The sequence below is a fragment of the Phyllopteryx taeniolatus genome, chromosome 11 (genome assembly GCF_024500385.1).
Source record: "Phyllopteryx taeniolatus isolate TA_2022b chromosome 11, UOR_Ptae_1.2, whole genome shotgun sequence".
NCBI classification, from domain to species: Eukaryota; Metazoa; Chordata; class Actinopteri; order Syngnathiformes; family Syngnathidae; genus Phyllopteryx; species Phyllopteryx taeniolatus.
Window position 1 is genome coordinate 11,277,989 of NC_084512.1, and position 15,189 is coordinate 11,293,177.

Below are 15,189 nucleotides of genomic sequence, written 5' to 3' on the forward strand. Positions count from 1 at the left end.
GACATTTTATTTTCATTTTACAGGGACTTGAACTTGTTCTAAGCATTCATACGTCACGGTCGAGCCTCCGCCCATTTGACCCCCCACGAGTTCTTTAATTTTCTTTAATGTGCCTCAACCAATCAAAGTTGTTGAAAGTCACCAGTAGGACCACTTCGGCGAAATCCCTTGGCCGACTTGCTAGTCAATCAAACCAACCAATAGTTTCCTCATTTGTAAATTGTAGCCCGTGACAACTATCTGAAAGTCTAGTGTTCTGCTTCCTAATTCCGTTTGGTGTGTTGCAGTTTTTGTACTTAGTAGTTTGAGCCGCTGACTGAACGTTGGTTCTCCCTTGCGACAAACCGGCGAACAACCAACAGCTGACGGAACACTTGAGCCTGCTGCTCCAGTCCCAACTGTTCTTTCTTTGTCTCTTCTCTACCAACAAGTTAGCCACAGCCGCCAATCCCCAGTTGTGTTTACTGACACTGTCTCACAGTCTGATTTTAACCGACTGACAAGATTCAACTACACCAAAATAGGCGGCTTTGGAACCAAGATGTCCAACCGAGTGGTGTGCAGAGAAGCAAGTCACGCCGGGAGCTGGTACTCTGCTTCGGGTAATAGTCAACACAGCACCGGCCGTGTTAGCACACCGTGTGTTAGCTATCTATGTTTCCCCCCCCCTGTAGCGTATGATTTTGGCTCGGTTAACATTTCGTTTTGTTTCGTCTTTAATATCCAGTGACAGTAACCCGAAAAGCTATTAAAGAGCCTTTGAAACGCGAGCTAACGTTTGGTTTGCAATTCAGCTGATGGAGATAAGAGCGCTAACAGTTAGCAAAATCGCTTGTTTTGCTCGCCGCTTGTCATTCTGCGGTTTCTGCTGTTTACTCGCGTTCGTGTTTAACAAGAAACGTATAAACAGTTCAGCATTTTGTAACAGTCAAATCAAAACAAATGGCCAGTGTTGCATATCTTGCTTAGCCTAGCAGCTAGATAAAACATTCCGGAAACATGGTAGCAACTCTTTGAAGATGCCAGTGTTGTGTCCTTGTATGGCTGTATGTGAGACTGGAATGCTTTAGTTATGGCGTTAAACGGTCCGTGCTGAGCAACAACACCAAGCAGCCGTGTACACACAGGTTTTTCTAATTTGGTTTATTAATTTGACTACATGAGAGGGGTTAAGTATTAGAAACGCCTCTCAGTCTCTTGCAGTACAGTTCTACACCTCTGTAAACTATAGCCACAGTAACATCCATCCATCCATCCATCCATCCATTTTCTTTACCGCTTATCCTCACTGGGGTCGCGGGCTGCTGGAGCCTATCCCAGCTATCTTCGGGCGGGAGGCGCGGTACACCCTAAACCGGTCGCCAGCCAATCGCAGGGCACATAGAAACAAACAACCATTCGCACTCACATTCACACCTACGGGCAATTTTAGAGTCTTCAATCAACATACCATGCATGTTTTTGAGATGCGGGAGGAAACCGGAGTGCCCGGAGATAACCCACCCAGGCACGGGAAGAACATGCAAACTCCACACAGGCGCGGCCCGGATTGGAACCCCTGTCCCCAGAACTGTGAGGCAGATCTGCTAACCAGTCGTCCACTGTGCCGGCGCCACAGTAACAAACATTTTCAATTAATATTCCTCTGACACAGTCAATCAAAAGAGCATAATAAAGCGATTTTAAAGTAGTCCATGAATTCTCATAAGCTTGTGACCGTGCAGCACGGTGTAATAGTGGTGAGTATGTCTGCATCACAATTCTGAGGTACTGACTTTGAGTTTCAGCGCCGGCCTTTTTGTATGGCGTTAACATGTTTTGCATATTTTCTTGCGTACGTTTTTCCCCCTCAGGTACTCCGGCTTCCTCCCACATTCCAAAAACATGCATGTTGAAAATGTGAATGGTTGTCTATATGTGTCCTGTGATTGACTGGTGACCAATTTTGTCTCGTCTGCTGCAATATGCTCCAGCTCACCCACAACCCTAATATGGACAAGCGATATAGAAAATGGATGGATGGATAGATTATGAAGGTATAATATATAGTATTTAAGTCATCTTGCATTTGATTGGCATTTACATAACATTAGCCAACATTGATACGGGAGGTAAAACATAGCAGAAACTTCCTGAGTTTTGACATGAATGCCTCATTACAAAGGTCCAACTTCCTCGAGATTAACATCTGTATGGGAATGGATGGTTGGATGGATGTATACAATATAGTAGCAATTTCACAGTATTGTTAGCGGAAGTGAAATTAAATAAATATACCATCTCTTGTTGCTTGTTCTTTTACTTCTCTCCTTTCAGGAGCCCAGCTGAATGCACAATTAGAGGGCTGGCTGTCCCAAGCACAGTCTGCAATCAAACCCGCCAGAGCCATCATAGCTCCGTAATCACTTTATAACATTGAAGAGAAATGTCATTTGGGCCTCTAAGCCATCTCATTTGTGTGTTTCATGTTTTTTTTTGCTGCAGGCATGCAGGGTATACCTACTGTGGTGCTTGTGCCGCGCATGCCTACAAGCAGGTTGACCCTTCTGTTACGTAAGTCTCATACTTGTTTGAAAGTACAGTGCACCCTCTTCGGTCAAATGGAGGTCAGGGATGCTGGTTGACCTTAGTAGCACAGTGGGTGTGTCTGCCTCACAGTTCTGAAGTCCAGAGTTCGAATCTCAGCTCTTGTCTTCCTGCGCAGAATTTGCATGTTCTCCCTTTACTTGAGCGTTTTGGATGGATGATTGACCTCATTTTGTCGTTTTCCCCCAAAAAGGTCCCATAGGAAGTAATACAAATTATGAGTTGCAAGGTGAAGCTGTCATCACCCACCAGTAGTGAAGTCATGCTTACATTATTTTTTTGTTTGGAAAAAAAAACACACTGGCTATAAAAATTACTCAGTCAAATGAAAAAAAGGAAGTAAGGTGGCACCTGAGCATACTTTTTTGCCACGTGACAACATATTCCTACACCGCTTTGCAAACAAGTTCATTGCATGCAGTTCATAACCTTGTATGGCCGTACCGACATAAACCAAGGACCCCCTGTGCAGGCATTTTTAAAGTAAAACGTTAACATTCCTAACAGTCATACAAGTTAACCACTGTAGCAATATTAAAATGTAAATACAATAAAACACCCTATTTGATGCTCACTTAACTTCGGACTTGAGAGGTATGCAGACACTCGTTGAGTATGCTGACAATTTGTGTGAAGTCGTGCATGAAAGTGTTTAATATTTTTGCAACCGTATGACTTCGCCCTTTGAATTATACCCTCTAATGGACATGGAACTTTAGAGTAGCAGCATGACAATTGGCTGCCATCTTTGTGTAATTTTCTTTAAAACATGGAATGAGCCCTTCATAGACCTAAAATCCTCAATAACGAATACATTTATGAAGAAACAATTGATTATTAACTTCCAATTGCACTATTTAAGTTGAGTGTTTAGGGCAAGTGACCCCGTTTTAAACGTCATAGTAATTTTGAAGCGTCATCTTGGAGAACGCCACAGAATTTCGGCCCATACAAGCTTATTGGTGGCTACTTTTAACTGAAACTTCTCAGCCAGTCGAAGAAGGGATTCCCCGGGTAGCAGACGAAGAGATATGTTAAGAAATAATGAAGTTATACTGTTTTAATCTAATTTGAAGGCTTTTTTTTTTAATAACTACATCTTAAATAGCCGATATCACACAAAAACATTAATCAAAAAGGCATTTTTTTCCAGCACAAAAAAACTCCTTCTCTGGAACCCATCATCCAATTTTCACAAGTCTTGGTGCATTGTACCCTGATTGAAGTTGGCCATTCCAACCAGACTATGCATTTTGACAGACTTAGTAATTTTTCGCAAATCTTGTCTCATTGCTATTTACGGGTTGCTATTTAGAATTTCCGCACTACATGTTTTCCTCCCAGCACCACTGTGAGTGACATGTCTGTTACCCTTCAGTCGTAGGGTGTTCATCCTGGGACCCTCTCACCATGTGCCCCTTTCCCGCTGTGCCCTATCATCAGCAGATGTCTATAGAACACCTTTGTATGACCTGAGAATCGACCAGAAGGGTATTTATTCTTACTGTTTTTTTTAAATTTATTTTTTTTTTAGAAAAGGATTTTGTTACTTGTTCCTCCAGTGTGGTTAGAAAAGATGAAAACGACTTTTGTTCAAATGTCCATCTTAGCATTTTGACAGCATTTTCATTATCAAGCATCCCCCCCCAGAAAAAAAGAAAAAAGAAGCCGAGTTAGCCGCTATAACGTGCACTAATTAAAATTAACTTTTGATTTCCAGTTTATAGTGACCTCTGGAAAACAGGGTTGTTTGAGAGGATGAGCATGCAGACAGACGAAGACGAGCACAGTATTGAAATGCACTTGCCTTATACTGCTAAAGCCATGGAAAGGTAATGCATGTTTCATTAAAGATGGATTTTTACTACATGGTTTAATGGACACAATTCTGATGATTTGTTTTGCTCCCAAGTGGCATAATTTTCATGTGTTGTGACAGCATAAGGGGAAAAAAGTGGGGTCTCCTCATCACAATCAGGCCTCTTCCAAGGGGAAATCTGATATGAATCGAATTGCTGCCAATAGTGTTGTACCAATACCAGTATCGAACCGAGGTATTTTTACATAAAAAGTTGCACAGTACCAGTTTTATAGTACTGATATTAAAATAATAGTATTAATTAAAAAAAACATACGCTCCAATTGTGCCTTAAACGCCAGTACACAACCAATGACTGCCTGTCTGCCGACAAGTTAGAGAAAGGCCTTTAAGGGTGGACGGAGGGTTTTTGCGCGCGCGTGTGTGTACGTACGTACGTACGCCTGTGCGAGACGGCAGGAGGAGCAAATGGCAAACTACTGAGCCGCTGCAGAGTGCAGACTCCACTTCCTCAGTATAACTACAGTGTAAATAGACAGACCTGATATACATTGTCACTGCGAGCCTGCCTGACGTCATCGACATGCACCAATCTTTAATGTATACATATGTGTCCAGGCGAACAGCATAAATAATGTTGTTTACACAGTACAAAAAAAAACTAAAATATAGCAAAAGCATAAATGGTATAAAATGGTGCATAGACCAATAAATAATGCAGTTGCTGACAGCCAACGTTACCTTAATTTAAACCAATTATTGTAAGTCAGTCTAGGGCTAGGCCAATCAAATAGTGTACCGTATAACATTTAATATTGGTATTTTTTGTTAATCATCATCTGTCTTGTTGCTGCCTGGTGTTGTCACTTGAGTAGTTGTTTACTTGCATTTTGTGAATCTGTTCATGTGGGTTTTTGATGTATTCTGTTTGTATATTTTATTTATTTGATTAGGGGAATGCACATTAATCAATACATCAGTAAAAAAAAAAAAGCACAAGAGTTTGAATTGAAATATTACACAAAAGTTTGAATTGAAATATTACATAAAAATAGGTCACGGTTTACATAAAAGTTTAAAATTCATACGCAAAACAGAAAATAAGAATTTACCCATGACCGCAGTTCTGGTCTGTTTTCAACCACGCTTTAGGGGTCTGTTGAAAGTAGTGTAATTGTCAGTTAATATAAACACTATTATATCAGCACACTTTACCTGCTGTAAACGTAACTAACATTGGTGCAATAATATCCTTGCATCACTGTATCTTGAGTGATTTCACTGACTGATTCCAATTTTTGTCAGCCACAAAGATGAATTTAGCATCGTCCCGGTGCTTGTGGGCGCACTGAGCGAGTCCAAGGAACAAGAGTACGGGAAGCTGCTCAGCAAGTACCTGGTAGACCCTTCCAACCTTTTCATCATCTCATCAGACTTCTGCCACTGGGGTCAGTTCTGATGAACATTAGTGAAAATCGCACACATGCTGGCATGTTAGCTATTGTGCTTTTTAAAAAGGTTAACTTTATTTGTTTGTTTGAAGGTCAGCGGTTCCGATACACATACTACGATGAATCGCAAGGGGAAATCTACAGGTCAATTGAGCATCTTGATAAAATGGTAAATACTGTCAGCTTTTCAAGTGTGTTATAAAGTTGTTCAAATAATTGTTTTCCATAACAGAACACCTCATAAACATTCAGTACAATATTGATCATGTTTACCTTTTGATGAATATCATCCAGCATAATCCAAGATCATGTTTTACCAATTTGTGTTTCTAAAGGGAATGGGCATTATAGAACAGTTGGATCCAATGTCTTTTACCAACTACTTGAAAAAGTACCGCAATACCATCTGTGGGCGTCATCCGATTGGAGTGCTACTAAATGTGAGTATAGTACAGCAATATTTATATTATGAAAAATGTATTTGTTTCTTTCATTCAGTTTAATGGCACAGTCTACTCTAAAGTGACCCACACAGGACTTACTTACAGGACTTACCTATATACTTGCAGGATGTACTTATGTCTTAAACTGTGCTATATGCTCCTTTGGAGTGGTGTGGGCTGCACAGCATCGCATACTGAAAGGGTTGGGTTATGCCTAGATCATACTACAAGATATTATTACAAGATATTGGCCAGATTAGCTATTGTGGGCGATTTCCCTGATCGGGCCCGACATATTTTGTCGGGAACAGCAAAACCTCTTGTAGTGTGACATAATTCACGACCAACGATTTGGCCCTACGATACCAAAATAAAAGGTATAGCGTGTTTGATTACATTTTTTGGGGGAGATATCTTGCATGTAGTGTGACATATCAACGACAACTCTCCAACAGCGCACCTTGACGTCGACCAATAGGATTGCATCGCGCCGCCTCCACCCGGTGCTTGCTGTTGTCAACATACTTGCATGAAAAAGGAAAAACAAAAACGCAAAATAAAAAACATAATTGCATGCCGTTGTCAACCTTTATTCACACACACAAAACAATGTTTACCGAAGCTTTACAGCATGACTCCACAGAACGCCGGCATGTTTGCATACAACCGTGCTAGGACTAGCTTGCTAGGCTACGTAACATTTTGTTAGCTGCTTGCGAGCTGTATCGTATTAAAAGCACTCCTCAAGCAATCCTTGAATGAACGTTCTCTCCTGAGCACTGGTGACGACCACCACGTTTTCCCTCACTTTCTTTTGTTGTTGTCATTGCCATGGTAACGAGTGTATCTGGTCGCGTTGACCGGTGACACGTTTTCTGTTTCCGCATCTCCGACAGTGTTTGATTTGATAAGATACATCCCACTGATCGTATAAGATGGTATCGGAATACATGTCGTGGAGTGTTGCCACTGTCTGACTGAGATACGGCAAGAGTTATGGCAGTAGTCTGAGTAGTCACTCATGAAAGACCAAATTTGTCTTGTAGTCTGATCCAGGCATTATGTAGGTCAATACGGTCGACAGTGTTTATTAAATGTAATACTACCATTACTGTAAATTCTGAGACCATCCACATCATGAAGTGATATAATGCTGACTCTTTCATTTTTAGTGAGCATTTAACGTTTTACCCTTTCGAACAGTAGTGAATTTCAAAATGAATTCTACTTTTAATACCCAAACTTGAACCATTTCACTGGCCCCTGAGAAGTCTGAAATTAATCAAATCAAATCATTCAATATAAATATTTTTCAGTTCAGGAATGCAAGTGAATAACTAACTAACTACTCCAGGTATTTAAGTTTAAAGTTTACTATTTACTATAAACTCACTGTAAAAGTTTTTTGAAAAACAATACATTTGAAAATTAATGGCTAACAACAATTCAAGCATTAAAAATATTTCTGTTTAAGAACTGTATACAGGTGTATTAATTACAGAACAAAAAAAAAATGGTGATTACAATCCATCAATGTGTGTTCTGTACCGCTTGTCCTCATTAGGATATCGGGTAACTGGAGCTTATCCCAGCTGAGTTTGAGCGACAGGTGGGCTACACCCTGCATTGGTTGCCAGTCAATCGCAGGGCACATATTGACAAACAACCATTCCCACTCACATTCACATCTATGGACAGTTTAGAGTTTCAATTAACAAAAAAGCATTTTTTTGGAATGTGGTAGGAAGCCGGAGTGCCTGTAGAAAACTCACACAAGCATGGGGAGAACATGACATACATCCATCACGTTGCCTTGGTAATTCCTGTAGCTGTCAGTTTAAGGCAGCTGTAGCATAAACCTTACATTGGGTTATGATATAATAACTTTAGTAATATACAATTCAGTAACCTACATGAATTAATTCCTAAATATGATCTGCTAGAACACAGTGACGTAACTTTGCCCCAAAAAACCCCACCACCCCAACGCTTTTTTCTCTCCAATTTTAAATGGATCAATCGGGTGTACTTGAGGGTCACCTGTGGAGAACAACTATGTAATAAACAACAGCCTCAAGCAGTGGTATGCTCTGGCAATTGATTGTTACATATATTGTTATCAACTAATTAAATTTGAAGTCAGAAAATTGTGGCACACAAATATTAAGTGTACAACAATTGTTCAATTGATGTTACAAAGGGATTTGGTAAAAAAAAATCTTGTAATATTTGTTAAAAGTGAATAAAAATTGCATGAAAAGAACATACCCATTTAGCAAGAAACATGAAGTCGACACACTTTAATTGCTTTGCTGGGCTACATAAAGTGGTGTGGTGGGCCGGATGTGGCCCACGGGCCTTTAGTTTGACACCTCTGCTCTAGTGGTATGTGAAAGAATCACTGAATTAAATGTTCAAACTATGCATGATGTTGCAGTGGCTTCAAATTTTTTTTTCTTTAAATCCAGTACAATACATTTTCATTTTGCCATTTAGAAATGTTTGTTTTCAAACTTTTATTTAGGTAACATTTTTATTTAACTTGCATGTGCACTACATATTAATTGAATTACTAAGTAATTTTTTTTTAATTTTCTACATTTAAGGACAGTGTTAATGTTTCAACAGTGCATAATGTTACAATGATTTACAATATTAAATATACTTTTTAGGAATAAAACCTGTTCCTCATTTACGCTACTGTATTTTAATGTTGTTCATAATGGTTGGACTTAGAGGGCCAAGTTTCTTTCCCGTGTCATTGGGGTAAAACGTTTGAGAAGCACTGGCCTAGAGGCTTTTAAATACAAAGACGTTATAGCCATATATTTCACAGACATAAGTGCCTGTTCATGAACTCACTGCTTAGAACTATAACGTGAAATTTCTTCAGCTTCCCCTTGTAGACTCTCTCTCACCCTCTCCATGGCTGTCCCTGTCCTCTGTCACTGCCTGTACTCCTTGGCTCTTTACTCCTCCTCCACCCGTTTCTCAGTAACTGTGGACTCCGGACTGTGGGGAACGTTACGAGGTGGTAGCCGCTGTCTCACGAACATGTCATAGATTTTCCCACAGGGATTTGAAAACTTGCGTGTCTTAGGAGGACGCAGCAAGTATTTTGCTTCCTCGAGACTCTTTGCACAGTGCACTGCTCTTGGCCGACGGGGAAAATTGGGAATCTGGCATGAGTGGTTAATAGGGTTGGGCATCGTTTGAATTTGAGAGATTCCGGTCCCAATTCCAGTTCCTTATTTCGATTCCGGTTCCAAATGATTCTCGATTCCGATTCTTTTAGGGGGCTGGGTCAAAAAAGCTTGCATGGTTTAAATAAAGGGTGTCCAAATTATGAACATCCGTTTTCTTAGCAGCCCGCAGCATAGACTAAAATGAAAATTTGACTTGGGGTTCTTTATAACTAGTATTAATATCAAACCTATGAACTAAAAGGCGTGTGTGTTGAATTTACCCAATTGACTTAATATTCATTAATTAATGTTTCAGCTAAAAGTTAAATATAGCATTGTTAAAATTGTTATTTGGGACTGTTTTATCATGTCAAATGGTTTATATGTGCAAGTTTTAACTTTACTTCCTGTTTTAAGCTTGTAGCCTTTTATTTTGAAGGGTACGCACTGGAACCCAGCATTTTGGCACGAAAAGTAACTTCACACGGCACCGGTGATTTTTCAGTGGATGGAACCAAATGCTATAAAATGTTGATTCCTTTCCTTACCCACCGATGAGGCACAAGGTTAGTGTTTACGATACTGTGAGACAACGTTTATGTGAAATTTGTCCTAATTCATTGTGATGTAAAGTTGCTACGGTGAAGCTTTAGCTCAATGTTAAGCTTTTTTTTCTGTCATCGGGTCTTACGTTGGTTTGAAGACTAAAATAAATGCTAAAAACCGTCAGTGCAAAAGTGCAACCCACCGTTTACCTTGTTAGCTGTGTCAATGTTGGCATAGACGTATTTTATTGTTTCACTCACCCAGTTGACTGAGAGTTGACTTCACTGAAGCTCCGCTGGGTGTAGGCTGAGGCTCGGAGCGCGTCAGATGCTACACATCGTGAAAGCCTCCTTTGCACAATATACTCTTAATCCAAGTGTTGCACTGAGGCGACTGGTCAGTCATTTTAACAACGTTAAGACACATTTTTGTTCGCCGCCGCCGTTGGGCACAAGCACGTCTTTGTGCGCGTTCTTCTTCGTTAGTTTTCGCCGCTTCTTCGTAGTGGGCGGACTGTAGTCATCAAAACTGGGAACCGAAATTTTTAAATTGGAACGATTCCGGAAGAATCGGAATGTTAAACCCGGTTCCAATCAATTCTCTATGCCCAACCCTAGTGGTTAAAGCATCTAAGCGACGTGGGCCAGCCAAGTGTCATTTACAGTTGACCAATACGCTGCTGTAATTGGCGTGGGTTTTCCGCGTGGTTCTCGTGATTAAGTCACTGTTTATTGTGATGTTCCCTTGTTTTTGGGTGGTAAAAAACTGTAGGAGACCAAACTTGCCCTCTGAAAAAGTCCCCCGTGTCCCCACGTAAATTACGCCTAGGGCAGCATCATTGCCTGGTGCTCAGCACATCTGCCTCACAGTTCTCAGGTTTGGTGTTCGAATCTCCGCTCTGGCATTCCTGTGGGGAGTTTGCATGTCCTCTCTTTGCTTGCATTGGTTTTCCCCGGATATTCCCACTTCCTCCCACATTCCAAAAACCTGCATGTTTTTCTGTCTCTTTAATTGTTGGTTGAATTGTCAGTAGGTGTGATTGTCAATGGTTGTTTGTATATATGCGCCATGTGATTGTCCAGTCTGACAAGTGGTATAAAAAATGGATGGATGGCTATGATACGCTAATTGAAATGTATTATGGTTACTACTTTGTGAAGTCAGATTATTAAGAGGGTTTCACAAACTGTCAATTAACATCCAAGAAAACATGCCATGAAGCGACACTGTTTTTGTGCATTTTCGCGTATCAATGTTGTATGAATGATTAGTCAGTGTTGTGTGTTTTGTCTTTCAGGCTGTAGCTGAGCTGAGGAAGAGCGGTATTGACATGAACTTCAGTTTTCTGAACTACGCTCAGTCGAGTGAGTGCAGAAACTGGCAGGACAGCTCCGTTAGTTACGCTGCGGGAGCGCTCATCGTTCATTGAGGTCGACGATCGCAGGGGTCACTGCAGCATCGCAGCCCTGCCATTGATTATCTAGCACCATAATCTGACCTATACACTAGAGGCTGACATAAGAGTGGATTTTGACTCCCGCTCCCTTCCACTCCCAGAGAGTTTAGTCCCAATCCTATGTCGAAATTTTACAGAATCCCACTCACATCCTTTTTTGCCCCCTTTTTATTTCAATCCTGTTCTGTATTCTGTTTTTATTAATATCTTGAAAGTGATCGGGAATGGATGGGAGCATGTTTTCAACTCCCGTCATGGTTTCCACTCCCGGTGACGTTCGCTCCCGCTCTTTCCCAGTCCTGTGACATTAAATAATAGTGAAATTCCCTCCCATCCTGCAGGACCCACAGGACCTGGTGGGAATCCCCCAAAAATGTCTGCCTCAACTATTACACGCTCCCCCCTACCTTAGCGCCCCCCCGCCACCCAACCATCGCCTTCTTTTTGCAAGAAGGACCTAGCCACGTCAAGCCAATAGTCCCCTACTCTTTTTCACCCTCCCACCTCTCATGTCTTTTTCCACTCTCCTCCAAGTTTGCTGTCAGTCTCAGAGCTTCAGGTGGAATATTTCAGTTTAAAGTGAATTTTTGAGATGAGGTCGGTGGAAAAACTTTGGACGAGCTGTTAGGGTTTAACATTATGGCTTGGAGTTAATGTAGGGATATTATTTGGGCTCTTGCAAGGGCCATAGTCGCTCCATGTCCCTTTTATGACCTCATCATGGATTTTGAGTTGTGATAAGCAAGCTATATAACTTGGTGGTTTGTGCTCATGTAATCTTCCTCAGAAAAGGAATGAAAATAAATCTGCAGATCATCATGGAAATCAAAAATATTTACATGTTGCAGGACTAAAGCTAAACAAGTGTTTTTAATTGCTGCTTCAAGCAACATGTAACTATGATACCAGTTTCATGGATAATAACTACTCGACTGTGTGTTGGAATTTCTAACAAAAGGGCTGCATTCAGTTGCGTTCACTAACCCCCTGCTTTACAAAACCAAAACCAGTTATAGCTCACAATACTTAAACATATTTTAATCACATTTTTAAAATCTTATTTATCCCTTAGCTAGTTTTAGTTGGTGTGGTTATTTACTGAGTACAGTGTGGATTTGGACACAAGCAGTGTTGTCACAGATGCTTTATAGTCATCAACATAATTTACCCTAGTAAACTAGTGGCACAAAAAAGCTAAGAAGTTCCAATAATATGTTGTAACTTGTCCTTTTATCGATACGAATTCCGACGAGCGTGCATTACCCCAAAGTAACCGAAACTGCAAATTGCCAGACCTTTCCTGCTGTGAAAAATGTACCCCCACCACCACACCGCTCACCGCCCCCCCCCTCCACCAACACACAGATTTACTGTAGGAACCTGTAGCATGTCACCAGCATTTATTTTGTTTTGACACGAAGTTCCAAATCTGGAATCATGAATGATTACATTTGACCACAGAATAGTATCGATTTTTTTAAATTTATTATTATTATTTTTTAATCTGCACAAAGCCGTAATGCTTTGCTGTAGTTGGAATTTAGCAGTTTTGACCTTTATAACTGCTAAATGAAATGTACATCATAATGAGGGTGTTAAGTACATACAAAAACTGAATGCCAGCAGTTGAATTATGAATTATGGACTAATGGCAATATACAGTGGTGTGAAAGTGTTTGTCCCATTCGTGATTTATTTATTTATTTATTTATTTTTGCATGTTGGTCACACTTAAATGTTTCCCATCATCAACCACATTTAAATAGTCAAAGACAAGACAAGTAAACACAAAATGCAGTTTTTAAACAAAGGTTTTTATTAAGGGAGAAAAAAATCCAAACCTACGAGGCCCTGTATGAAAAAGTGATTGACCCCCTAAACGGAATAACTATAATAATAATAAGGGGCCACCCTTAGCAGCAACAACTGCAATCAATTGTTTGCAACAACTTGCAATGAGTCCCTTACAGTGCTGTGGAGGAATTTTGGTCCACGCATTTTTGCAGAGATGTTGTAATTCAGCCACATTGGAGGGTTTTTGAGCATGAACCGCCTTTATAAGGTCATGCCACAGCATCACAATAGGATTCAGGTCAAGACTTTGACTAGGCCACTCCAAAGTCTTCATTTTGTTTTTGTTCAGTCATTCAGAGGTGGACTTGCTGGTGTGTTTTGAATCATTGTCCTGCTGCAGAACCCAAGTTTGTTTCAGCTTGAGGTCACAAATAGATGGCCGGACATTCTCCCTCAGGATTTTTTGGTATACTGCAGAATTCATGGTTCTATTTATCACAGAAAGCTGTACAGGTCCTGAAGTACCAAAAGAGCCCCAGACCATCACACTACCATCACCATATTTAATGTTGGTATGATGTTCTTTTTCTGTACCGCGGTGTTACTTTTACGCCAGATGTAATGGGACGTGTGTCTTTTGCCTTCCAAAATGTTAAACTTTTGTCTCTTTAGTGGCAGTGGTTTTCGTCTTGGAACTCTGCCATGCAGGCCATTTTTGCCCAGTGTCTTTCTTACGGTGGTCATGAACACTGACCTTAACTGAGGTGAGGCCTGCAGTTCTTTGGATGTTGATGTGGGCTCTTTTGTAACCTCTTGGATGAGTCGTCGCTGCGCTCTTGGGGTAATTTTGGTCAGCCGGCCACTCCTGGCAAAGTTCACTACTACTAATATTTAAATTTGTTTGATGATGGGAAACATTTAAGTGTGACAAACATGCCAAAAAACCAAGAAATCAGGAGGGGGGCTAACACTTTTTTCCACCACTATTTCAGGCAGCGCATAGTTTCCATCATCCCACCGTTTGAGTATTATTACTTTTGACAGGGGCTTCTCCACTGGATGTTTCCACTCAAATGCTTAACATAAATGAGTACTGTAACCCCCTTTGAAAATGTATCTTTGTATCCATTTCTCCAGAAAATGTGTTGTGTACTCATTTATGTCAAGCACTGTAAGTGATGCAGTCCTCTTCATGTTTGTTGTCCTCAACACCATGAGAGAGTTTAGAGCAAATAAAGGTTTTGAAATGTGTGGGCACAAACCAAGAATTTCATCACCAGTCTCTTGGCCTGGTGTTGATTTCAAACCCGTAAAGCATGACACACTGTGTTATTGTGCCTTTTTTTATCAATATTGCACAAACACATTTAAAGTATATTCTCACAAATAGTCTTATTTAGAAAGTTGTACACTTTCTTTCGCCATGTGTATGGCCCTACCCCTGCCCTCCCTTACCTCATGCCCACAAAAGCCACCTCTGGGCTCTGTGTGTGTGGAGTCCCCCAAAATCTGTTGGTCTCAAAAGGCATCAACTGTTTTCTCATCTACTTTCTCCAGCTGGGTGGGATGCGGGGTGGTTGCTTTTTTCCCCCCCACCTCACCTAATTCCTGTAGAGAGACAAAGCCTGAACCTCAGCACTGTTCTTTTGGTTTTTAATTATCTTTATTTGTATTTTTTTTTTCTTGCTTAAAACATGACAACTTACACACATCATTATCCGAAAAAATATACTACTCCCTAAAAGGAGTTTTTTGATCTCAGGTTCCACTGGCAAAGCATTGCAAGAGATTATTCAGACGAGGCAGAGGATTTATGTTACAAAGCAAGTAAAATGTACTGAAAAGCAAGTCTGTTGTCTTGTGTTTTCTTATATTTCAATTATTCCAAATGACATACAGTACAGACAAT

The 15,189-nt window shown here is 40.5% G+C and overlaps 1 protein-coding gene across 4 annotated transcripts; it reads left to right on the forward strand.

Annotated features, from left to right (window-relative positions):
* The first annotated feature begins 116 nt into the window (after positions 1-116).
* Positions 117-14,600, forward strand: memo1 (mediator of cell motility 1). 4 transcript variants are annotated; one of them, XR_009790739.1, is made up of 10 exons: positions 119-602; positions 2,317-2,398; positions 2,485-2,553; positions 3,965-4,077; positions 4,307-4,418; positions 5,711-5,853; positions 5,949-6,025; positions 6,192-6,296; positions 9,924-10,050; positions 11,328-11,466. XR_009790739.1 is itself a non-coding variant. In XM_061789618.1 (10 exons), the coding sequence occupies exons 2-10, from the start codon at positions 2,012-2,014 to the stop codon at positions 11,457-11,459; spliced, it is 858 nt and encodes a 285-aa protein (XP_061645602.1). In that variant the 5' UTR covers positions 465-602; positions 1,974-2,011; the 3' UTR covers positions 11,460-14,600. The 4 variants fall into 4 exon arrangements, 3 of the variants coding, with proteins under 3 accessions (XP_061645603.1, XP_061645601.1, XP_061645602.1); XM_061789618.1 differs by lacking the exon at positions 9,924-10,050 and adding an exon at positions 1,974-2,036 and having other exon boundaries at positions 465-602; positions 11,328-14,600; XM_061789619.1 differs by lacking the exons at positions 9,924-10,050; positions 11,328-11,466 and adding an exon at positions 6,755-6,873 and having other exon boundaries at positions 117-602.
* The last annotated feature ends 589 nt before the right edge of the window (positions 14,601-15,189 follow it).

Coding starts and splice junctions, on each gene's coding strand:
- memo1 (XM_061789617.1), top strand. CDS start 542: ATGTCCAACCGAGTGGTGTGCAGAGAAGCAAGTCACGCCGGGAGCTGG. Junction 4,078..4,306: donor CCTGAGAATCGACCAGAAGG/GTATTTATTCTT, acceptor TTTGATTTCCAG/TTTATAGTGACCTCTGGAAA. Junction 4,419..5,710: donor ACTGCTAAAGCCATGGAAAG/GTAATGCATGTT, acceptor AATTTTTGTCAG/CCACAAAGATGAATTTAGCA.